The 25,354-nt window shown below is 37.9% G+C and overlaps 1 protein-coding gene across 5 annotated transcripts in view; it reads left to right on the top strand.

Moving 5' to 3' along the window:
- Itpr (Inositol 1,4,5,-trisphosphate receptor) overlaps nucleotides 1–25,354 on the top strand; it is a 1,013,977-nt gene that overhangs the window by 176,930 nt on the left and 811,693 nt on the right. For all 5 annotated transcript variants that reach the window (XM_067141353.2, XM_067141352.2, XM_067141351.2 and 2 more), the window contains exon 14: nucleotides 11,616–11,791. In XM_067141353.2, the coding sequence (XP_066997454.1) occupies nucleotides 11,616–11,791 (176 nt within the window). The remainder of the gene's footprint in view (nucleotides 1–11,615; nucleotides 11,792–25,354) is intronic.

Genomic DNA, 25,354 nt, shown 5'->3' with positions numbered 1-25,354 from the left:
TCAGTGAGAATTGATGGTAGAATGAGTTCTTGGTTCAGGGTACTTACAGGGGTTAGACAAGGCTGTAATCATTCACCTTTGCTGTTCGTAGTTTACATGGATCATCTGTTGAAAGGTATAAAATGGCAGGGAGGGATTCAGTTAGGTGGAAATGTAGTAAGCAGTTTGGCCTATGCTGATGACTTGGTCTTAATGGCAGACTGTGCCGAAAGCCTGCAGTCTAATATCTTGGAACTTGAATATAGGGGCAATGAGTATGGTATGAAAATTAGCCTCTCGAAGACTAAATTGATGTCAGTAGGTAAGAAATTCAACAGAATCGAATGTCAGATTGGTGATACAAAGCTAGAACAGGTAGATAATTTCAAGTTTTTAGGTTGTGTGTTCTCCCAGGATGGTAATATAGTAAGTGAGATTGAATCAAGGTGTTGTAAAGCTAATGCAGTGAGCTCGCAGTTGCGATCAGCAGTATTCTGTAAGAAGGAAGTCGGCTCCCAGACGAAACTATCTTTACATTGGTATGTTTTCAGACCAACTTTGCTTTACGGGAGCGAAAGCTGGGTGGACTCAGGATATCTTATTCGTAAGTTAGAAGTAACAGACATGAAAGTAGCGAGAATGATTGCTGGTACAAACAGGTGGGAACAATGGCAGGAGGGTACTAGGAATGAGGAGATAAAGGCTAATTTAGGAATGAACTTGATGGATGAAGCTGTACGCATAAACCGGCTTCGGTGGTGGGGTCATGTGAGGCGAATGGAGGAGGATAGGTTACCTAGGAGAATAATGGACTTTGTTATGAAGGGTAGGAGAAGTAGAGGGAGAACAAGATGACGATGGTTAGACTCGGTTTCTAACGATTTAAAGATAAGAGGTGTAGAACTAAATGAGGCCACAACACTAGTTGCAAATCGAGGATTGTGGCGACGTTTAGTAAATTCTCAGAGGCTTGCAGACTGAACGCTGAAAGGCATAACAGTCTATAATGATAACGTATGTATGTATGTATGTATGTATGTATGTATGTGTGTATGTATGTATGTATGTATATTGACCCTGTCCGCCAGAAACATCACATTCCCATTTAAATGTTACATGCACAGATTAATTTCCAGAAATTGTTTGTAAGAGCGCATCCTCTTGCACCTGGACAAGTCTTTTAATCGTATGATTAACAAGAGACTGCCATTTTATTGTTGCGGAAGTATCTGTTATTGTTATGTCCTTTTTCAGTGGGTAGCACTGTGACTTCTCTGCTTTATAATTTTGGTAAAAGGTAAAATATTTGCATTTTTCTGGTTAAATTCCCTTCTAATTTGAATATATTAGTTTTGTTAGGTTATCGTTTATTAAAACTGATAATGCCGCTTCATATTTAAATAGTATGGGAGCTGCAGAAGATGATCTAATGGCTTTCTTAATTTTTGTGGCTGTTGTTGATGGCTTATGCATTTCTTTATGCAGTTCTGCTGCATCTCTGCTATCACATTTTCTTAGTCACTTGAGGAGCATGTACAATTTCTTGCTGTATGTAGTCACTGACAAGAGGTTTAATTTTCCTGCTTTTAGTTTTGTTACTGCTTTCACCAAATAATTATTTAGGGCTTCCAATACCTGAAGTATGTGGTCCAGACTTATCTGTCCGAAATGTATCAAGTAGACTTGTTGAAAACGTAATTTCTTCATCCAACCAGTCAGAATACTTTACAAGAAATGTCTGTTTCACCTGCGAACAATGTTTTGACCGTTTGTCAAAATCACACTTAAAATGCATAATATCTTTCTTTAAACACTTAAGCAATTTCTCAGAACACCCAATCCTAGTTCTGTTTGCACATTATCATACAGAGTTTCTTTGGAAACAACATTGAAGAGTTAAACACATCAAATAATTGCCTACGCGTGTAATGAGGTTATGTTCCTCCATCTGAAAATCAAAATTGCCAAGCAATCGGCAGTTTTCAACAAATAACTTTCATTACTGCCATTAAGCACAAGCTTTATAATGCATAACTATAATTATGTGGTCTTGGGTCACTAAAAAAGTTCTATCTCAATTAACAAATTGAAAGATAAAGTTCACTCATGAAATCATTCCAATAAGTGCAATCTGGAAAGATAACTATCTAAAATAATTATAATAACAAGCGCTTATTTGATAGAGCATACCTGTAGCAACATTTTCATTTTCAAAGACTTTAATAAACACTCTAGTGTCATTATAGACGACGATCTGTGGTCTATAATGACACACAAATATTGTATTTGACAAATTTAGTTACTTGGTTTGTGACATTGAAAAAGACCATAGAGGGCTATTTTTCTGTCTTTCCCTCATTTTCCCCAACACAGCATGAGACACGAAATAAAATATGGAAAGACTACGTGGAACTATTTAGAGGAAATACACAACTGTATGTATACCATCAATAAGCCTAATACAAAATACTTTAAATAACTAAACGATATGTGCCAACAATTTACAGAGGAAGAATATCAGTACTACTTCTCAGCTGTTACAGAATTATGACTTATGCCTGCGCAGGTTAGCTAGCTGCTGTGTGTACTTACAGAGCCTAATATCCATTAGCCAATTAGAAACTTCCCTTCCCTTCCCTTCCCTTCCCTTCCCTTCCCTTCCCTTCCCTTCCCTTCCCTTCCCTTCCCTTCCCTTCCCTTCCCTTCCCTTGCCTTGCCTTGCCTTGCCTTGCCTTGCTTTGCCTTGCCTTCATTTGGTTTCACTGAGACAAAGTTACTTTACTTCTGTATTAAGGTCTCTTCCAATGGAAGATAATATTTCTGGGACAGCTTACTATAATGGAACAGGATACATTATCATGTTACAATATTTCACTAGGCCCATTCCCAGCCTACTCGCTGAAGCGGGAGTTCAACCTTTACGAAAAGGTGGCAGCAGTTACTTCTCACTGCACTGCCAAAATTCGTGAAATGCTGTTACATCCAATCTGTCAGTGCATCTTTAGTATGCAATACCATCAGAGGTATCAAAACCGGCCGAATGCTACACGGCCGGTTGAGTTGTGCCTTGAGTTAAATGTGGTTATCTGTGGTTGTCTTGAATGGACTTCTAGCGAGGTATCTCTTTGGTTGGTTCCATACCGGATATAAGGCTAGATCTATTCCGTCAACCCAAGGTGAACATGGACACCTCTGTTTATCGGAGGTATTTCCAGGAGTTCATTCACCAGTATTTGGCCGCAAGACATGTCTTCACAAATGGTTCTAAGATTGGAGAAAATTTGGGTTGCTCTTTAGGCATCGATAATGCAAGCATGAAGATCTCGCTTCCTAGTATCTGTAGCATGTATACTGTGAAATTTTTTCCATCTTAGGAGCTCTGTAGTCAGCAGTGGCTGACAAAAGAAAGCACTTTCAAGCAGGTACCAGCTTGTTAAGGTACCGAGCTCGATAGCTGCAGTCGCTTAAGTGCAGCCAGTATCCAGTATTCGGGAGATAGTGGGTTCGAATCCCACTGTCGGCAGCCCTGAAGATGGTTTTCCGTGGTCTCCCATTTTCACACCAGACAAATGCTGGGGCTGTACCTTAATTAAGGCATGGCCGCTTCCTTCCCAGTCCTAGCCCTTTCCTGTCCCATTGTTGCCATAAGACCAATCTCTGTCGGTGTGACATAAAGCCAATAGCAAAAAAAAAAAGCTTGTTAAGTTCTCGGCAGTCTACTGACACTTGTTTTCCTTAGCACCCACTGGTACAACATATTCATGATCTCCTATCCAGGTTGTGTGATGTTGGCACCAGAATCACTTTTGCATGCTTCTAAGCCACGGTGGGATTGCGGAAATTGAACTTGTGGATGAAGCTACAAAGGAAGCAGTACTTTAACCTTCTAGACCTGTGAAGGTACCTGCCAGAGAAATTTGTTCCCATCTACGTCAAACCATTTTGGTGTCCTGGGAATTGGAGTGGCTAGCTATGCAAACTCCCAACAAGCTGAGAGCAATTAAGAAGACAACTACCATGTGTCAGTCCTCTTCCCAGCCTTCACAGAGAGAAATTGTAGCTTTGTGTAAGCTGAGGATAGGTCATTGAAGATATATACACTCTTACCTCCTAAAGAGGGAAGACCCCCGCAGTGTGTTCTTGTGGTGCCGACTTCACCATGGCCCACATCCTCACAGGGTGCGCTGATCTCTCTGGCCTAAGATGGAACCTCGGCTTGCAGGATTCACTCAAACTCATACTAGTCGACGACGTGAGTACTGCTGATCTCATTTGCTTTATTCACTCGGAACTCATACTAGTCCTGCTGATCTCGTCATTTGCTTTGTGTGAGAGTTGATTAATCAAGGGTATGTAAATTTCAAGTTTTCTGTTACTCAGGGAACCTATGTTCTCTTTTGATTCAGTTGTGACCTTTTCGGCTTAATGCAGTATTTTTTGTTTTATTTTGTAATTCATTTTGAAATTCCTTTGTTGACTAAATTTTATTTTAAATTTCTTTTCCATTTAATTTGTTCAAAGAGGATTATTACCTAGTTGTACTTCCTCATAAAACAAAAATCACCAGACGAGTTGGCCATACAGTTAGGGGCGTGCGGCTGTGAGCTTGCATCCGGGAGATAGTAGGTTCTAATCCCACTTTTGGCAGCCCTGAAGATGGTTTTCTGTGGTATCCCATTTTCACACCAGGCAAATGCTGGGGCTGTACCTTAATTAAGGCCATGGCCACTTCCTTCCAACTCCTAGGTCTTTCCTATCCCATCATCGCCATAAGACCTATCTGGGTCGCACAGCGACGTAAAGCCACTAGCAAAAAAAAAAAAAAAAAATATCACCACCACCACCACCTACCATCTTTACTGTATATTGAAAATGAAAATCCACAGCCTGTTTCCAGTCATTTGACCGGGTCAGGAATGGAATGAATGAAGCCCCCATCTAGCGGCGAGGATAGGAATTGTGCCGGCTGCCGAGGCCTGTCGCACTCCTCTGGGGCATTGATCGATGAATGACAAATGAAATGAAATATTGGGCAGTGTTGCTGGAATGAATGATGACAGGGAAAACCGGAGTCTCCGGAGAAAAAATGTCCCGCCTCCGTTTTGTCCAGCACGAATGTCGCATAGAGTGACCAGAATTTTAACCACGGAACCCAGCTGTGAGAGGCCGGCGTGCTGCCGCCTGAGCAACGGAGGCTCCTTATAAGTACATTATGAACAGTAAAAATCAATTGGTCTCACCTCACCTCACCTCCCCAGCGCCATTAAGTTTATTTACCCCCCCCAAAAAAATTAAAAGAAGGCGTGTTTCTTTATGTTTAAAGATGATTCCAAACGCAAATGAAGTATCCCCATAAAAACAATTAACTTTTTTTTCACTTCCTTTCACACTCCTCCCCCCCCACCCCCAAGTGAATTTTCCGGTGTAAAATTACTTGTTTCTTTAATAGTAAAGGATCTTCTAAATACCAATTATCACGACTCTAACTTCTTCAGTTTTTGATTTATGTGTCCTAATGAAAGGAATTCAACTCCTTTTCACTCCCGCTCCGCAAGATGGTTCCCCCCCGAAAACGTGTTTTTCTTTGTTTATAAAGGAAATCCAAATACCAATTTCCACGTCTGTAACAACTTTATTTTTATTAGACGTATGTATTCTCATACAATTAAGTCAATTAATTTTTCAATTCTTTCACCCCCCGAACCCCTTTCATTGGATTTTCCGAAGAATACGTGTTTCTTTACTTTTAAAGCAGATTCCAAATATCAAATTTCACGTCTGTAAAATCTTCAATTTTGAGCCTAATTAAAAGAAATCAACACCATTTTTAGTCACTTTTACCCCCCTCCACCGAAGTGGTATTTCCGAAAACTAAAAATACACGTTTCTTTATTTTTAATAGAGATAAAAAAATACCATTTTTCACTTCTGTAACACGTTAAGTTTTTTTTATATATACTGTAGAAATTCTCATTTTAAAACTTCACCCCTTTTCATTTCCCCTTAAGGGGAGTTTCCAAAACAAATCCCCTATGTTACTTTACATTTACAGGAAATTCCAAATACCCACTTCTTATGTCTGTAACATTTTAGGTTTCTCAGATATTCTGTAGATATAGTCTTTTGAAAAATTCACCCCAATTTGTCACTCCTGTTTAACCGCCATTAATTGGATTTTCCAAAAACACAAAATACGTGTTTCTTTATTTTTAAAGGAGATCCCATATACAAATTTTCAGTTCTGTAATATCTTTAGTTTCTGAGATATATGTATCCTCATTAAAGGCATTCAGCCATTTTACACCCCTCCTATTGGGATTTTCTGAAAAGAAAAAAATACATGTTTCCTCTTTTTTAAAGAAGATTCTACATACCAATTTTTACATCTATAAACTTTGAAAGTTTTGAGATATAGATACACTCATTTTAAAATTTCAACCCCTTTTTCACCCCCTTAGCGAAGGAATATCCAAAACTCCTCTCTTCATGAGCACCTACATCTTAATATTAATCTATGCCCAAAATTTCATTTCTTTATGTCCAGTAGTTTTGGCTCGGCGATGATGAATCAGTCAGTCAGTCAGGACAAGTTATTTTATATACTGTATATATAGATGAATACTCATTCTAATGACTTAATTTCTAATTGTTAGGTTCTTCAGTCTGCTGAAACTAATTTTGAATAAATAAAATAATGTATAAATTACCTGAAAAGGAAATGTATGGCAATGGAATTATATCTTAAGAAAAAGGAACAACTTAATTAAAATAGAATGCCATGTTTCGTTCTTTCAAGAACAGCATCAGACTCTATCAAATCACTTTCAGAATATTTAGAAATGAATACATACATACATACATACATACATACATTATCATTATAGACTGTTATGCCTTTCAGCGTTCAGTCTGCAAGCCTCTGTGAATTTACTAAACGTCGCCACAATCCTCGATTTGCAACTAGTGTTGTGGCCTCATTTAGTTCTATACCTCTTATCTTTAAATCGTTAGAAACCGAGTCTAACCATCGTCGTCTTGGTCTACCTCTACTTCTCTTACCCTCCATAGCAGAGTCCATTATTCTCCTAGGTAACCTATCCTCCTCCATTCGCCTCACATGACCCCACCACCGAAGCCGGTTTATGCGTACAGCTTCATCCATCGAGTTCATTCCTAAATTAGCCTTTATCTCCTCATTCCGGGTACCCTCCTGCCATTGTTCCCACCTGTTTGTACCAGCAATCATTCCTGCTACTTTCATGTCTGTTACTTCTAACTTATGAATAAGATATCCTGAGTCCACCCAGCTCTCGCTCCCGTAAAGCAAAGTTGGTCTGAAAACAGACCTATGTAAAGATAGTTTCGTCTGGGAGCTGACTTCCTTCTTACAGAATACAGTCGATCGCAGCTGCGAGCTCACTGCATTAGCTTTACGGCATCTTGATTCAGTCTCACTTACTATATTACCATCCTGGGAGAACACACAACCTAAATACTTGAAATTATTGAACTGTTCTGGCTTTGTAGTCACCAATCTGACACTCAATTCTGTTTGTTGAATTTCTTACCTACTGACATCAATTTAGTCTTCGAGAGGCTAATTTTCATACCATACTCATTGCACCTTTTTTCAAGTTCCACGATGTTAGACTGTAGGCTTTCGGCACAATCTGCCATTAAGACCAAGTCGTCAGCACAGGCCAGACTGCTTACTACATTTCCACCTAATTGAATCCCTCCCTGCCATTTTATACCTTTCAGCAGATGATCCATGTAAACTACAAACAGCAAAGGTGAAAGATTACAGCCTTGTCTAACCCCTGTAAGTACCCTGAACCAAGAACTCATTCTGCCATCAATTCTCACTGAAGCCCAATTGTCAACATAAATGCCCTTGATTGCTTTTAATAATCTACCTTTAAATCCATAGTCCCCCAGTATGGCGAGCATCCTTTCCCTCGGTACCCTGTCATATGCTTTCTCTAGAACTGCCTATTCCTCTCGTAGCATTTTTCAATTACCTGGCGCATACTGAAAATTTGATCCTGACAGCCTCTCTGTGGTCTGAAACCACACTGGTTTTCATCCAACTTCCTCTCAACAACTGATCACACCCTCCCTTCCAGTGAATACTTTGCCTGGTATACTAATGAATCAGATACCTCGATAGTTGTTGCAATCCTTCGTGTTCCCTTGCTTATAGATAGGGGCAATTACTGCTTTTGCCCAATCTGAAGGTACCTTACCAACACTCCACGCTAATTTTACTACTCTATGAAGCCATTTCATCCCTGCCTTCCCACTATACTTCACCATTTCAGGTCTAATTTCATCTATTCCTGCTGCCTTATGACAATGGAGTTTATTTACCATCCTTTCCACTTCCTCAAGCATAATTTCACCAACATCATTTTCCTCCTCCCCTTGAGCTTCGCTGTTCACAACACCACCAGGATGATTTCCTTTTACATTGAGAAGATGTTCAAAATATTCCCTCCACCTCTCCAGTGATTCCCTGGGATCTATTATGAGTTCACCTGAATTACTCAAAACACTGTTCATTTCCTTTTTCCCTCCCTTCCTAAGATTCTTTATTACTGTCCAGAAAGGTTTCCCTGCTGCTTGACCTAGCCTTTCCATGTTGTTACCAAAATCTTCCCATGACTTCTTTTTGGATTCAACAATTATTTGTTTTGCTCTGTTTCTTTCATCTACATACAACTCCCTATCTGCCTCGGCCCTTATTTGGAGCCATTTCTTATAAGCGTTCTTTTTACGTTTACAAGCTGCTCTCACTTCATCATTCCACCAAGATGTTCGCCTTTTCCCATCTTTACACACAGTTATTCCAAGGCATTCCCTTGCTGTTTCTACTACAGCATCCCTGTATGCCACCCATTCACTTTCTATATCCTGAACCTGCTTACTGTCTACTGTTCGAAACTTCTCACTAATCATATCCATGTACTTCCGTCTAATTTCCTCGTCCTGGAGATTTTCTACCCTTATTCGTTTGCAGACAGATTTCACTTTCTCTACCCTAGGCCTAGAGATACTTAGTTCACTACAGATCAGATAGTGGTCTGTATCATCGAAAAATCCCCGGAAAACTCGTACATTCCTAACAGATTTCCTGAATTCAAAGTCTGTTAAGATATAGTCTATTATGGATCTGGTACCCCTAGCCTCCCATGTGTAGCGGTGAATAGCCTTATGCTTGAAGAATGTATTCGTAACAGCTAAACCCATACTAGCACAGAAGTCCAGCAAACACTTCCCATTCCCATTAGCTTCCATATCTTCCCCACATTTACCAATCACCCTTTCGTATCCTTCAGTTCTATTCCCAACTCTCGCATTGAAATCGCCCATTAGCACTATTCTATCCTTGCTGTTTACCCTGACTACGATGTCACTCAATGCTTCATAAAACTTGTCAACTTCATCCTCATCTGCACCCTCACATGGTGAATACACGGACACAATTCTAGTCCTAATTCCTCCCTCTGACAAATCTACCCACATCATTCGCTCATTTACGTGCCTAACGTAAACTATGTTCCGTGCAATGGTATTCCTGATAAAGAGCCCTACCCCAGACTCTGCCCTTCCCTCTCTAACACCCGTCAAGTACACTTTATAATCTCCTATCTCTTCCTCGTTATCTCCCCTTACCCGAATATCACTTACTCCTAGCACATCCAGATTCATCCTCTTTGCTGACTCAGCCAGTTCTACTTTCTTTCTTCCATAAGCCTCATTAATATTGATAGCTCCCCATCGAATTCCATTTCGTTCGCCAAGTTGTTTCCAAGGAGTCCCTCGCCTGTCAAATGGGAGTGGGACTCCGTTACTCCCATAGGTCCGAGGCTTGCTTAAAATGTTTTGAGCTCGGTCGATTCATGAAGCAGGATGCTGCCCTACTTTCACATAGTCCAAGTGAGGATCTCTCCTCTAACGGGTTATGGACCGCCGGTGGATTGTATAGTCCTAGCCGCCTGAGCACAAGGAGGGCCAGGACTCAGAATATGTCCGAGATGCCCACTCCCATTCCATAGCAACTGGTATCCCGACTCTCAGGACCACTTACTAGGCCACTCAGCCGTTGCCCATGGTTCACGAACTAGGACGTGACTACAGTAACCCACTAACATGAACCACTTAGAAATGTATAAATATGTATATTTACTTCTTGAAATTGGAAACTTACCTTAACAAAGTCCTCACCACTTCATAACCACATTTTGTCATTTGGCTCTCACACCTTTCCCTGATTCCTCTTCAACTTCATCAAATGAAAGTCGAACAATATCCCGTTTTCTGCCAAGCATATTCAGTTATTCAGCTTAAGATACTCAAAGCCAAAGCCCAACAAATAGCATGTCTACTGTCTGTCACTAAATTTCATAAACTGCTCCAGTCCATTGCTTCACAGCCTGCACCAGCATTTGGAATGGGAATGCACATTCCATTGCAGTTTAAACCTGCCTACCCTGTCAGTGTCCATTTCAGCAAATTGTTTTTATAATTTTGCTTTGATGTCTCTTACACATTCCAAATCCCACTGTTGGCAGCCCTGAAGATGGTTTTCTGTGGTTTCCTCATTTTTGCACCAGGCAAATGCTGGGGCTGTACCTTAATGAGTAAATTTTTTGTAATGAGACAAAGTCTCTCATAATGCCTTGGCACTGCCAGTGGCTCTAAGTAGCCTACGCAGTGGCTTCCACGGTATGCACTTGCCATGCATCTTGGTAGGTGTGCTAGGTACTAGCTGATGACCCCAACCTAGCACACGGGGGTGAAACGCTGGCAACCAGGAATGAGTTAGCTGGAAAATTTATAATGTCCAATAACGGACCGTTTATATCATATCTAATAAATAAAATCTCGATAGATATATGCATCAAAGATCGATGCTTCGTCTATAGATATGTCTTATTACATTTGTAATAATTCAAGAACTGTTCGCTAGATAGAAGCACAAAGCAGAATCTGCTACGCGCGTGCAATGTATGTCACTCCGCGACAGAGAACATTGGGGAGACTGCATGCAATGTTCAGCACTTCACGATGAGTGGTTAATCATACAGTATATAAGACTAAGTGATATGCTTGCGCACCTGGCACAGTGGTTAGAGAACACATTTACGTCGGCTGCACATTTATTTATTTATTTATTTATTTATTTATTTATTTATTTATGTATGTATGTATGTATGTATGTATGTATGTATTTATTTATTTATTTATTTATTTATTTATTTATTTATTTATTTATTTATTATTTATTTATTTATTTATTTATTTATTTATTTATTTATAAGAAGATTACTAAATATTGGAATATACAGTATGAATATAAACATTCCAGTGTAGCCAGTACTTATTCTTTGATTCAAGCTTGGACACTATGGAGAACATTCTCTATTATAAAAAAGATCTAAAGGTATGTTGATATGACCTAAAACCTTTAGGTATGTTGATCTAAAGCCCTTACTACTGTGTATTTGTTTTTCAACTCTCTTAAAAATGACCAAGATATGAAAGTTTAACTCTTACAATGTTACTTAGCAGCAAAGTTTTATATGTGGTATAATAGATTTATCAGACTAAATTTTGGTGTTTTTCTTGCACAGAAAAGTATGTCATTGGTCGAGTTATCTCGTGGTGCCAAACTAATGAACTGGGAACACCAAGCAATATTGGATTATTACCGTCATCAGTTGGACCTTTTCTCAAACATGTGTCTTAACCGACAATACTTAGCTCTCAACAATCTGTCACCTCATCTCGATATTGACCTCATTCTGAAGTAAGTACCTTTTGTCCTTATTTGATCATTTTTAGGGTTGGTGGCTTATTGCGAATCTGAAAAATTGTGAAATGCTCATAAAGGCTTGTACTCTCATTTTTCACGACCTTGAAAACCATTTTTAATGTGTTTTGAAAAAGCAACATAATGAGAAATTAACTCAGAATGCAAAAATTGTACTGATATGCTATATAAATGCAAAATTCATGACACTTTTTAAATAAAACATTTTCCTTTCTTTTTAAAATTTTTATTTCTTCTGGCAACTTGATCTGAGGAGTTTGTACACCCTTGTAATGTTTATAGCTGCTTGACCACCATTCTGGTATGCAGAGAGTAATCCCTCCTGCAACTCGTTGATCAGCCGTTGCTTCTATTCCCTTTGTGTAGGTCAAAGTCAACAAGTGCTAAGATGGTGAGATTGAAAATATTTATACAACAGTATGCAGAAAATACAAACAGAAATATTTTATAGGAGTGATACTGAAATTTTTATGTGTGAATTTTGTAATCAATGCTGGGAATGGCAAAAGGACGATATTTTAGACAACCACGTCAATAGTCAGGAACATGTCTGTGGTAAAGAATGTTTTAACAAAAAAATCAGAAAAGGAGCAACGTGTAGGAAAATGACAAGCCACCATCCAGATTATGCAAGATAAAGTGAAAAGTGCAAACCAGAAGAAGGGGAAAAAAAAAAGTTCCACTTTGCAGATGTTTTTGGAAACGGACATCCCTTTTCACAAAGTGGACCATCCAGCTTTTCGGGAGTATATGTCAAAGTCATTACCTTATTTTAAGGTCATATACCATGTATTTAATTTGATCCTTTTCTCAGGAACTAAGCGTTCTCAGGAACTCAGGAACAAGGACATTTCTGTGTTTACACTTTACTGAAGATGTTAAAAATTTAACATAAAAATAAAATATCTGAAAAATAAAATTAATTTTAGGGGTGTAAAATAACACAAAACCATGTTAAGTGCCCAATATTAACTTTTGTGCCATGGTAGAAATCTTGTGATTTAGTCGTTGTAGCTCATTTATTTCAATGTCCGACTCGGCTGAACGGTCAGCGTACTGGCCTTCGGTTCAGAGGGCCCCGGGTTCAATTCCCGGCCGGGTCGAGGATTTTAACCTTGATTGGTTAATTCCTACGGCACAGGGGCTGGGTGTATGTGTTGTCTTCATCATCATTTCATCCTCATCACGACACGCAGGTCGCCTACGGGAGTCAAATAGAAAGACCTGCACCTGGCGAGCCGAACCCGTCCTGGGATATCCCGGCACTAAAAGCCATACAACATTTCATTTATTTCAATTCTGCCTGGATCGGGAGATCTGCCAAAGGCAACTACATTGGAACATGAATATGTACCTTGCTGTGGAGAAGCAATGAAAGCTGAGATTAAGCCGTACCTCCAAGGAAAGCCAGTAGCTTTAGTTGCAAACGAGACTTAAGATTTTATCCCAAATGTGTGACATTGCAAAAGAGGACATTTCTAGGTAGCTGTAGCTTTGTAGCCAAAGCAAATGGTACTGTTAGTAGGTCAGTCATTGACACTTTGAAGGAAATATACTCGTACTTGGTTTTGTATCATATTCAGCTGACATGTTGCGAACATGCTTTAAAGCATTGCAGGCTATGCTTGAAGACCATCTTATGCACTTTTTGGTATTTAGCGCATGAGATGAACGTAATTGGAGATTCGATTTTAAAAGGAATGTTTCAAATGAACCATTTTGTAAACAAATTGAAAATGTCTTTCTTAAACTCAAGAAGAATGAGTTTTCTGCAGGAAAGTTATCCCAATCATCCAGCAGTAGTATTTTCCTTCCCCATGCTCACATGCTGAATTCATGTTTTCAGTCTATTGAGTATGTTAACAAGTATTTAGTTTCTTTAAAAGATTTATTCAATCTTAGGATGGAAATTGTTGAACAGCAGTTCTTCTTTCCTCCTAAGTATTTTTAATGATGAATGTAATTATTTTGAAGTAAATTGCCAGGCTAAATTTGACTCAGATTTCAGTCACAATTAGTAAATTAATTACCCATTTGGAGGGTTCTTACTATCCTTTCGCACATACGTTGTAGGGCGTGTTGCTAACTTCATGCACTGTGCTGAAAAGGTGTGTTGGAGGATGGTTTACTCACAGATATATTGTAATTCATGGACTCTTTCTCAAATATAAATGTGAAAAAAGCAAAATGAAAAACATGTTTATGGAATGTATGCTTAAGTGCAACAAAAAATGTGAGCACTCACATGACAGAAAATGCAACAAATTGCTTTTTTTTTTTGAGAGGTTTACAAGTTTTTTTAATACTGTCACTGCTGGCTCAGTATTGTCAGTAGATTTGAAAGTTTTAAGTAAAGTGAAAAAAGATTTTTTGGGATGTTAATATGGATAGTCATGCTGAGCGATATGAATATTTTCATTCCCAACTGGTTCATATTCTCCAAAAAAATGATGATGTACACTGCCTGCAAGTGTTGATGGCAGTTAAGCTCAGATACCGTACGTAGAGTTTGCCCAATCAGCTCTGCAATGTATTTGGGCTCGTACCAACAGCATCGATGCTGGAAGATATTTCGTGATACCTGAAGCCATCTCATTTTAGTTTCGACTCGATAACCGTTGGTTCTTCAGTCTGCGAAAACTAATTTTGAATAAATGAATGTATAAACTATACGAAATAGAATGACATGTTTCGTTCTTGAAAGAACGTCATCAGACTCATCAAATCATCCTGAAATATATTTAGAAATGTATATGCATTTATGTTTATTTCTATTTATATCCTTAAAAACTTTAATTTTGGAACTTATCTTAATGAAGTCCTCACTGCTCTCCACACTAGCATACTGTAGAATGTGAGCTGTTGCAATACCGTTACTGTAGCATTGGCGTGATTCCAAGTGGCTTGTCAGTCCATTGACCTTCCGCCATGCCACACCCCACTCCCCACCCTGGCTAGGTCAGTGATACGCTGTAATTTATTTTTGCACGTTTTATTGTTAGTGCTCCCCATATAATAATAATAATAATAATAATAATAATAATAATAATAATAATAATAATAATTATAATTATATAATATAATATAATATATAGAAATATAATATAATAATATAATATAATATAATATTATATAATTATAATTATTATTATTATTATTATTATTATTATTATTATATTATATATTATTAAATATTAAATATTATTAAATATTAAATATTATTAAATATTATAATTATTATTATTATTATTATTATTATTATTATTATTATTATTATTATTATTATTATTATTATTATTATTATTATTATTATTATTATTCCTCCTCCTCTGCGAACCATGTGACCTTGCCGCGGTGGGGAGGCTTGCGTGTCCCAATGATGCAGATAGCCGAGCCGCAGGTGCAACCATATCGGATGGGTGTCTGTTGAGAGACCAGACTAACGAATGGTTCATCGAAAGGGGAGTAGCAGCCTTTCGGTAGTTGCAAGGGTGGTAGTCTAGATGATTGACTGATACGGCCTTGTAATAATACTCAACATGGCTTAGCTGTGTTGATACTGCTACACGGCCGAAAGCAACGGGAAACTACAGCCGTAACTACCTCCCGAGGACATGCAGCTCTCTCTGTATGAATGATGTACTGATGATGGCTTCCTCCCGGGTAAAATATTCCGGAGGTAAACTAGTCCCCCATTCGGATCTCCGGGTGGGGACTACACGAGAGGGGGCGATCATCAGGAAGATGGATACTGACATTCTGCGAGTCGGAGCGTGGAATGTTAGAAGTTTGAATTGTTGTGGTAGGTTAGAGAATCAGAAAAGGGAGATGGATAGGCTAAAGTTAGATGTAATTGGTATAAGTGAATTACGTTGGCAGGAAGAACAAGATTTTTGGTCAGGCAACTACCGAATTAACAACACAAAATCAAACAGGGGAAATGCAGGAGTTGGTTTAATAATGAATGAGAAAATAGGGCAGCGGGTAAGCTATTATGACCAGCATAGTGAAAGAATCATTGTCGTCAAGATAGACACCAAACCAATGCCCACCACAATAGTGCAGGTCTATATGCTTACTAGTTCAGCGGATGATGAAGAAATCGAAAGAATATATGAGGAGATAGAAGATTTAATACAATATGTAAAAGGTGACGAGAATCTAATTGTGATGGGAGACTGGAATGCAGTAGTAGGCCAAGGAAGAGAAGGTAGTACAGTAGGAGAATTTGGATTGGGACAAAGGAACGAAAGAGGAAGTCGGCTGGTTGAATTCTGCACTGATCATAATTTATTCCTTGCCAATACTTGGTTCAAACACCACAAACGACGGCTGTATACGTGGACGAGACCTGGAGACACTGGAAGGTATCAAATAGACTTCATTATGATTAGGCAGAGATTCAGAAAGCAGGTGTTGGATTGCAAAACTTTCCCAGGAGCAGACGTGGACTCTGACCACAACTTGTTGGTCATGAAATGCCATCTGAAGTTGAAGAAATTGAAGAAAGGAAAGAATGCAAAAAGATGGGATCTAGACAAGTTGAAAGAAAAGAGTGTGAGGGATTGTTTCAAGGAACATGTTGCACAAGGGCTAAATGAAAAGGCTGAAGGAAACACTATAGAAGAAGAGTGGAGAGTCATGAAAAATGAAGTCGGTAGGGCTGCTGAAGAAATGTTAGGAAGGAAGAAAAGATCAACTAAGAATCAGTGGATAACTCAGGAAATACTAGACCTGATTGATGAACGACGAAAATACAAGAATGCTGGAAATGAAGAGGGCAGAAAGGAATACAGGCGATTAAAGAATCAAGTGAATAGAAAGTGCAAGGTAGCTAAGGAAGAATGGCTGAAGGAGAAGTGCAAGGATGTCGAAGGCTGTATGGTCCTGGGAAAGGTAGATGCTGCATACAGGAAAATCAAGGAAACCTTTGGAGAAAAGAAATCTAGGTGTGTGAACATTAAGAGCTCAGATGGAAAGCCACTTCTAGGGAAAGAAGACAAAGCAGAAAGATGGCAGGAACATATCCAACAGTTGTATCAAGGTAAAGATGTAGATAATTTGGTTCTGGAACATGAAGAGGCTGTTGATGCTGATGAAATGGGAGACCCAATTTTGAGGTCAGAGTTTGACAGAGCTGTGAGTGACCTAAATAGGAACAAGGCACCTGGAATTGATGACATTCCCTCTGAATTACTGACTGCCTTAGGAGAAACCAGCATGGCAAGGTTATTTCATTTAGTGTGCAAGATGTATGAGTCAGGTGAAGTCCCATCCGATTTTCGGCAGAATGTTGTTATACCTATTCCCAAGAAAGCTGGTGCTGACAGGTGTGAAAACTACCGCACCATTAGTTTAGTATCTCATGCCTGCAAAATTTTAACACGTATTATTTACAGAAGAATGGAAAAACAAATTGAAGCTGAGTTGGGAGAAGATCAGTTTGGCTTCAGAAGAAATGTAGGAACACGTGAAGCAATCCTGACTTTATGTCTGATCTTAGAGGATCGAATCAAGAAGGACAAGCCCACGTACATGGCATTCGTAGATCTAGAAAAGGCATTCGATAATGTTGATTGGACCAAGCTATTTATGATTCTGAAGATGATAGGGATCAGATACCGAGAACGAAGAATCATCTACAATCTGTATAAAAATCAGTCTGCAGTGATAAGAATCGAGGCTTTGAAAAGGAAGCAGCAATCCAGAAAGGAGTGAGGCAAGGCTGCAGTTTGTCCCCTCTCCTTTTCAGTGTTTATATAGAACAGGCAGTAAAGGAAATCAAAGAGAAATTTGGAAAGGGAATCACAGTCCAAGGAGAGGAAATCAAAACCTTGAGATTTGCCGATGATATTGTTATTTTATCTGAGACTGCAGAAGATCTCGAGAAGTTGCTGAATGGTATGGATGAAGTCTTGGGTAAGGAGTACAAGATGAAAATAAATAAGTCCAAAACAAAAGTAAAGGACTGCAGTCGAACGAAGGCAGGTGATGTAGGAAATATTAGATTAGGAAATGAAGTCTTAAAGGAAGTACTGTAGGTGAATATTGTTACTTGGGTAGTAAAATAACTAACGATGGCAGAAGTAAGGAGGACATAAAATGCAGACTAGCACAAGCAAGGAAGAGCTTTCTTAAGAAAAGAAATTTGCTCACTTCAAACATTGATATAGGAATTAGAAAGATGTTTTTGAAGACTTTTGTGTGGAGCGTGGCATTGTATGGAAGTGAAACATGGACGATAACTAGTTCAGAAAGAAAGAGAATAGAAGCTTTTGAAATGTGGTGTTACAGAAGAATGCTGAAGGTGAGATGGATGGATCGAATCACGAATGAAGAGATACTGAATCGAATCGGTGAGAGGAGATCGATTTGGCTAAATTTGACGAGAAGAAGAGATAGAATGATAGGACACATCTTGAGACACCCAGGACTTGTTCAGTTGGTTTTTGAAGGAAGTGTAGGTGGTAAGAACGGTAGGGGTAGACCAAGGTATGCATATGACAAGCAGATTAGAGCAGATGTAGGATGCAATAGTTACGTCGAAATGAAAAGGTTAGCGCAGGATAGGGTGGCATGGAGAGCTGCATCAAACCCGTCTATGGACTGATGACTCAGACAACAACACATTATTATTATTATTATTATTATTATTATTATTATTATTATTATTATTATTATTATTATTATTATTACTGCAAATTAAGGTTTTTAGATTGTTGTTATTATTATAATTTAAAAGAAGTGTGGTGTGGAAATTTAGTTTTGCTTACCCTTTTACTACTTATCTTGGCCACTCCAGACGTGTTTAGTAGGTAAACATTTATCTATAAAAATAATACAAAGTGCACTTAATTCAGTTCATACTTTGCTCAATCAAATCATTAACATAAACTTAATCCCATATAAACAGCAACAACAACAACAAAAGTATGATTATTGTTCCAAGAAGAGCGTTCACGTAAACAAAAATGACATAACAGAAAATTAAAAGAAAACGAAGCAGCCCATTAAAAGCTTATTAGACAACCCCTGAGTAGTTTTGAAAAACAATTTAAATTACAATAATAATGATGATGATGATGATGATGATGATGATAATAAAAAACTGAAAGTACAGTTTCAAAAGAGGTATACTTCTGTTACCATATGTTTTCTTTTTTCAGATAGTTCATAAATTTTTCATGATTTCATTGAATGGTGTTACTGATTCATGCTCTTGCATTACTTTAAGTTAATTTTGTGTATTTTGTCTTCATTATTCTTGTTTTACATTAGCATACATTTCTTTCTTTTTGTTTTGTTTGGTAAGCCTGTATCAGTTGTTCTGTTTTTCTCTGTTTGTTTAACCTATATTAATTTAAAATAAATGCACAATTTACTTTGTGCACTTTTATCTCACTATTACATGTTTACAAATATGATTTTAATTTCACATTATTTTCATTTCAGGAGATGTTTTTTCTCCAAAATGCTAAATTTATGATTACAAAATGCTAAAATTCACCAACCCTAATCATCGCTATCCTCGATTCAGTATTGATGAACTTGACTATTTCAGTTTCTGTTAGATCTGCATGATGAACAACCTGTGACAAAACAGAGCTAATAAGAGTCTGCCTGTCAATACAATGGATTTACACAATTAATATATGGTGACTACTAATTTAATTCATTTCATCTTTGTACATGTTTTGAGAAAATTCTTTCTTTTCTTCAGCGATAATAGAAAAAATCAGTCAAAATCTCCAAAGAGATGCTTAAAATTATGTAAGACCTCACCATAAAATATCTAAAATAAACACACATTAAAATCTACTACAATTCTGTTTCATGTCAATGTCTAAAATCTATCTTATATTCTCTCTTGAGGAAAATTATAAAAATCTTGTCACATTGTGAAGACTGAACGCAGTTTATTGAGTATAACTAGAGGCATGAATATTTCGCATTAATTTATGTTCGATTTTGTGAAAAGGAAACATATTTTCACGTTATTTCACAAAAATACGTTAATCATTTCCGAAAATTATTCGTAAACAGTTTAATTTGTTAGATTTGTGAATTTTTTATGTGGAAGATAAATAAATAAAGATAAAATATATTTATAATCATTCATTATTCCTTATGGAATCTTTTCTAGAGCTTTCCTATAGCCCTAATCAAGATTACATAACATATTACCCTTTCAACCTACATGGAGTCCGACTCGTTGGCTGAATGTTCATTTTACTGGCCTTCGGTTCAGAGGGACCCGGGTTTGATTCCTGGCAGGGTTGGTGATTTTAACCTTAATTGGTTAATTACAATGGCTTGGGGGGGGGGTCTCTCTCTTTCTCTTTCTCTCTCTCTCTCTCTCACACACACACACACACACATTAGAAATCATCCTAGTTAGCGCTATCATCTTTACAGACATGCAGGTCACCTAATAGGCTCTCTACGAGAAAAAGACCCACACCAGGCCTCTCCGGAGGCCATACGCCATTATTATAACCTACATGGACGTAGCTTTCACCCTATATGGCCATATTATTAAGGGATTTTATAACATATTAACATCAAGAGATACTTCCGTCGAAATGAGATATCCTCATTCTGTCTTCTGTTTCCCTTCACACACATGATATTGGAATACAATTTCAAGATTGTTATTTTCCATGAATTTTGCTGCATTTTCGCACTGATCGCAAAATAAGTAAATTTTGCTTTAAACTGGCCTTGTCGCTGTAATTCGCTCTATTTCACGAAAACAAAATCACTAATTTCTTAACCAGAATCATACGATTTGTAATATCTCCAAATCCCTTCAGAATATTTCTTGTCGCGCTTATTGTTAATGTGAAAAAATCATGTCTCTAAGTATAACCTTCCAATTCTTGAGCTGTATTGAATGTGTTATTCTTAAAGTAATGATTGATGCATACAAATTTATCCAAAAGCAAATAAGAAGTGCCTTTATTTTGCTTGGCACGCAGAACCCTTCTTCTTATTTAAGGAAACCAGTACGGTGAATTTCAATGCTATGTTTTGCCAGCCCCAAAGAGTCTTCTTATCCTATGTTCAGTGACATATTGGGAAGAAAAGGGAGGAAATTTAAAATAAGGATAACGGAGCAATGAACCTGCAGCTATGTTATCTCCCGAGATAGTGATGTCAAGTTATTATCCCCTCCCCACCCTGCCCCTTGTTTCCCAACTTGCTTCACTCAGCTATTCTAGCCATGCTGGTAAACAAGGCATTATATTACTCAATGCCTGTCCAACCCGCTTGGCGTTCAGTTATCACACAGTTACGCTTTTGACACTGTAAGTTTTTTTTGAGTTACCGTTTCTTTGTTATATTATTACATTTTGTGGGATTTTTAATGTTAGGCTTTTCATTGTAGGATAATAAGACTCTTCGGGGCTGCGAAAACGTAGCATTGAACTTCACCATATCAGTTTCCTTAAATAAGGAGGACGATTCCGCGTGCCACGCAAATTACAGGCACTTCTTATTTGCTTTTGGATAAATTTGAATGCGTAAACTCTTTCAAGATTAAAATTATTGTGTCCACCTTTTCAATACAAATATGTATTTTAGTGGTTAGATCCTACATGAATGAAACACACCAGTTAGGGACATGTTTCGCCCTAGTTATGGGCATCTTCAGCCTATATTAATCCTAAGGTCAAGAATTAAAACTATAAACATTGGAACTTATAGTGAACTAACTTAGTACTAAATACAATTGTCTTATGCATTAACCTTGGCAGAATTTATGAACAATGAATTACATATTTTTTTAAATTAACAGTGACCAGACCTCCAATTGCAGATTGAATTGATCACAGCTTGAATTGGGGCTTATCAATAGTATTGACTAGAATTTATCACTGCGTGAGTTGGGGTTTCTTCAGCTGTTAAAGTCGCCTGAGTCATAAGAATTTTTACAACACCGGAATCTTGGTTAAAGTCGTTCATGTTATGGTTTGAAACAGTTTGAATATTCCTTTAGAAAGAAGCATGGTTATGTTTTAAGGTTGAAGTGTGTAAGTAGGATACATATTGTTGATTTCAATCATTGTTTATCGGAATAAAAATATTCCGTCATTCTTGTGGATAAACTTCCCATTGGTGCATATTCAATCTGGGAGGAATATGAGTTGTCTGTAACTGGATAAGAGAAAAAAACGGGGAATTAGAATGATGAATGTGGAACCCAATATGGTAATAAAGTAGAGTGAGTGTTTATCGTATGAACTTACTTGTCTGGGATCAATTGTTCCGGTTGTGTCTAAACGGCTAAGCTTGCTCCTAGTGTAGTATCGATGCTGAAGCGGAGGGGTTGGAGCCTGGTAGGGAAGGGGGCGTGAGATTCAAATTGTGCATCTGTATTGTTGCTTGAGAGGCGTTACTTGAATTGGATTGGGCGGGCCTGGCATTAGGTGTGGCTATTGGAGCGCATGCGTTCTGTGATTTAAACATGCTGGGAACTTTATTCTGATTTACGGTCTGGATTAACCTTGGAGTTGTTTCATATAATGGATTTTTGTTATCGATGGCATCGTTAAGATTATTATTTTTGTTATAAGATTGGTCCAAATAAATGTACAATGTACTTGTAAATTTGAATGCATCGATAAATACTTTCAGAATAACATGTTCAGTACAGTTTAAGAAGTGGAATGTTATAGTGAACGAACTGCACTCTGTTTTCACAATGTGACAAGATTTTAATATTTTTCCTCAAGGGAGAATATAAGATAGGTTTTAGAGAGGGACATGAAGCAGAATTGTTGTAGACTGTAATGTGTTTTTTTATTTATTAAATTTTAGGTATTTTATGATGAAGTTTTATTGTCACAGGTGAACAATGTAGTGGAAGTGGAAAATGTTTATTGAAGACTTTATTTGTAAAGTGTGGTAATATGTTTTATTTGTAATGACCTAACCTGTACTGTGTAATATTTGTAACATATGTATTTGTAAATAGTAGATTTCAGTTCTGTACTTACTGGAAGTATCTAGAAAATTTTTACATGAATTTTTGAACAGGGTGTGTTGCCTTTTGTTGGTTGTGTGTTCTAGAAGGCTTATTCTAAAAATTCTGGAAATGGAAAGTTCGCGACTGTAATAGGAATTGTGATTGGTGAACCTAGGAGGGGATAGGCGGACTCATGATTTTTCTGATTGGCTACTCCAAGGTCAGGGTTTACCTTTATATAGAGTGCAAGGCAGCATTTTGTCGTCTTGTCTTGTCTTGTCTTGTCTTGTCTTGTCTTGTCTTGTCCTGTCCTGTCTTGGTCTTGGTCTTGGTCTTGTCTTGCCTTAGTCTGTCTTGGTCTGTCTGAAGTTTTACGTCGTATGCAACGCCTCACTAACAGGATGGGCCACCTTCGGGTAAGCACTGTTGAATTCCGTTCCTGCTAAAATTTCCGTAAATGTTCGGTTGCTATTTCGTATAGGATTCTGCCGTAGCCTAACCTAGATCCGCCAAATTAATTATTTGTGACGCCTTAGCTTTTCAGCTAGCCTTGCCTGTTTGTTTTCGAGGCATTCCCATTTCTTGTTTCACTAAATATGTAGATTGTAGTTTAATATATTTACCTTGGGGTTTGCCTCTGGTAGTTCAGTGTCACTTGATGTATGCTAGAGTTTTGGAGGGCCGATGACCTTCGATGTTAGGCCCCTTTAAACAACAAGCAGCATCAGAGTTTTGGAGAGTACGTTTACTTCACTGTAAATTGCATTGTACGACTGGATTTGTAACTAGATGTGTAGTTGGTTTGAAATTTTGAACTTGTACGAAGGTATTATCAAAGAACCTCTAAGTTATGTGTATCACAGAGAATATAGTTCGTAACTCGCAAGTTGGCGGATTTTGTTCGGAATGTATTTGTAAAATCCATTTGTAAATAATATTTTTCAAATTTAAGGATCACGGCTGATTATTTCGGAATCTGCAATCTAAGCTATATCCATGCCCACGGTAGGTTCTAGCTCCTCCACCTTCCTGGTTTATTATCCACTAGTTGGCCCTACTGATATTTATGTATGATGTTGTTGTCGGTGGAGATCCGCGTAGTCCAGCTGATGTTTCGCTGAGTGTGTAGTGATTTCTGGTATTGTGTAGTTGCTCTTTCCTTCCCTCCTTTTGGTGTTTGTGCTTCGTTTTGTGTAACCACTGTAGTAAAGGTTACACTTATGTATTGTAATTTTAAGCATCTCCATGGAAATTTGTACTGTTTTTTATTCTGTTATAGCTGAAGAAGAGAAATTATCATTTTCTTGAAACGTGTACGATGATGGAAATAAATTAAATTATTTATCATCATATACTAATTGTGTAAATTATATTGTATTGACAGGTGGACCCTTATTAGCCCTGTTTTCTCACAGGTTGTTAAATCCTTGATTCATTTCAGGGTTGAAAAATATCTTTGGTTTTTCAGCCAATCTGAAGTATATTTCATAACCAACACAGTTTGGGATCTTTGGCATTATACATGGCCTTTCCTTCATCTTCTATTTGCCGCACACAGCACGCAGAGCAGGCAGTTAACCCAGGAGTGGTGGTGTGGGCTCTTTAGTGACCTGGCGCAAATTACGGTTGCCACATACCTCTCCCTACATTCTTTGCCTTTTGTCTGCAGTCACTGGCATTGTAGTGAAGGGTGTTTCTTAGAAAGAGAGATTATTGTCAAGCGGTGCAATAAAGTGTCTGTCCTGTTTGACAGAAGTACAACAGCAGCAGCAGCAGCAGCAGTGTTAAGTGTACCCAATGAGTTAGTTGTGTGATCATGTTAGGAATTCATTCAGTCAGTCCTTTATCGCTGAAATGAGTTATGAAGTGTGTCAGACAGTTTATTGACATTCCTGAGCTGGGACAGGAAAATTGCAAATAGGAACCACTGCAGAAAAAGAGGAGAAATGGCATATGTCCAAGAAGCAGAGACAGGAAAAGGAAGCTTTCATGTGCCACCTGCAAGAGACAGGCATGGAAGAATCTTAGTGCTATTGTGTGCAACAACTGCAATTCAAAGTGAAATGGAGGCAAGTTGTGCAAGTTTGTTTAAATCTTTTATATCAGTAGCGCTATAAATTCCCTTGTGATTATAAATATTACTGAACATTAATAAATTTCTATTGTAGTATGTGTGAGAGAACCCTGTAGTTGACTTATTGATAGCCTGTTTATAAAATTTGTTTTATAACCAGGGCTATTGCAGTATCTATACAATTACGTTTATTGTTTGGTAACCTGTGCTAAGTGTGGTAACTGTAGATTTGTGTGCTGGTTTGTTATTAGACTCACAAACAAATTACTTATAACAATATGGATTGTCATGAAGAGCATGATAATTTCCAGTAGTGTAATTTTCCAGCGATATACTGCAGAGATTGCATTACGTAGTTTGCAGAATCTACGCCTGTAAGCTGAATGCAGCAGGATAATATGTTCAATAAAGATTATTCGTGTGCACGTCAAGCTTTTACAATATTGATATTCTGTGGAGCTAATTTGCATTGGATATATGCATATTTATTTTTGAT

The sequence above is a fragment of the Anabrus simplex genome, chromosome 2 (genome assembly GCF_040414725.1).
Source record: "Anabrus simplex isolate iqAnaSimp1 chromosome 2, ASM4041472v1, whole genome shotgun sequence".
Taxonomy (NCBI): Eukaryota; Metazoa; Arthropoda; class Insecta; order Orthoptera; family Tettigoniidae; genus Anabrus; species Anabrus simplex.
Note: the sequence above shows the minus strand (reverse complement) of the source record. Positions and strands in the feature narration are given on the sequence as shown.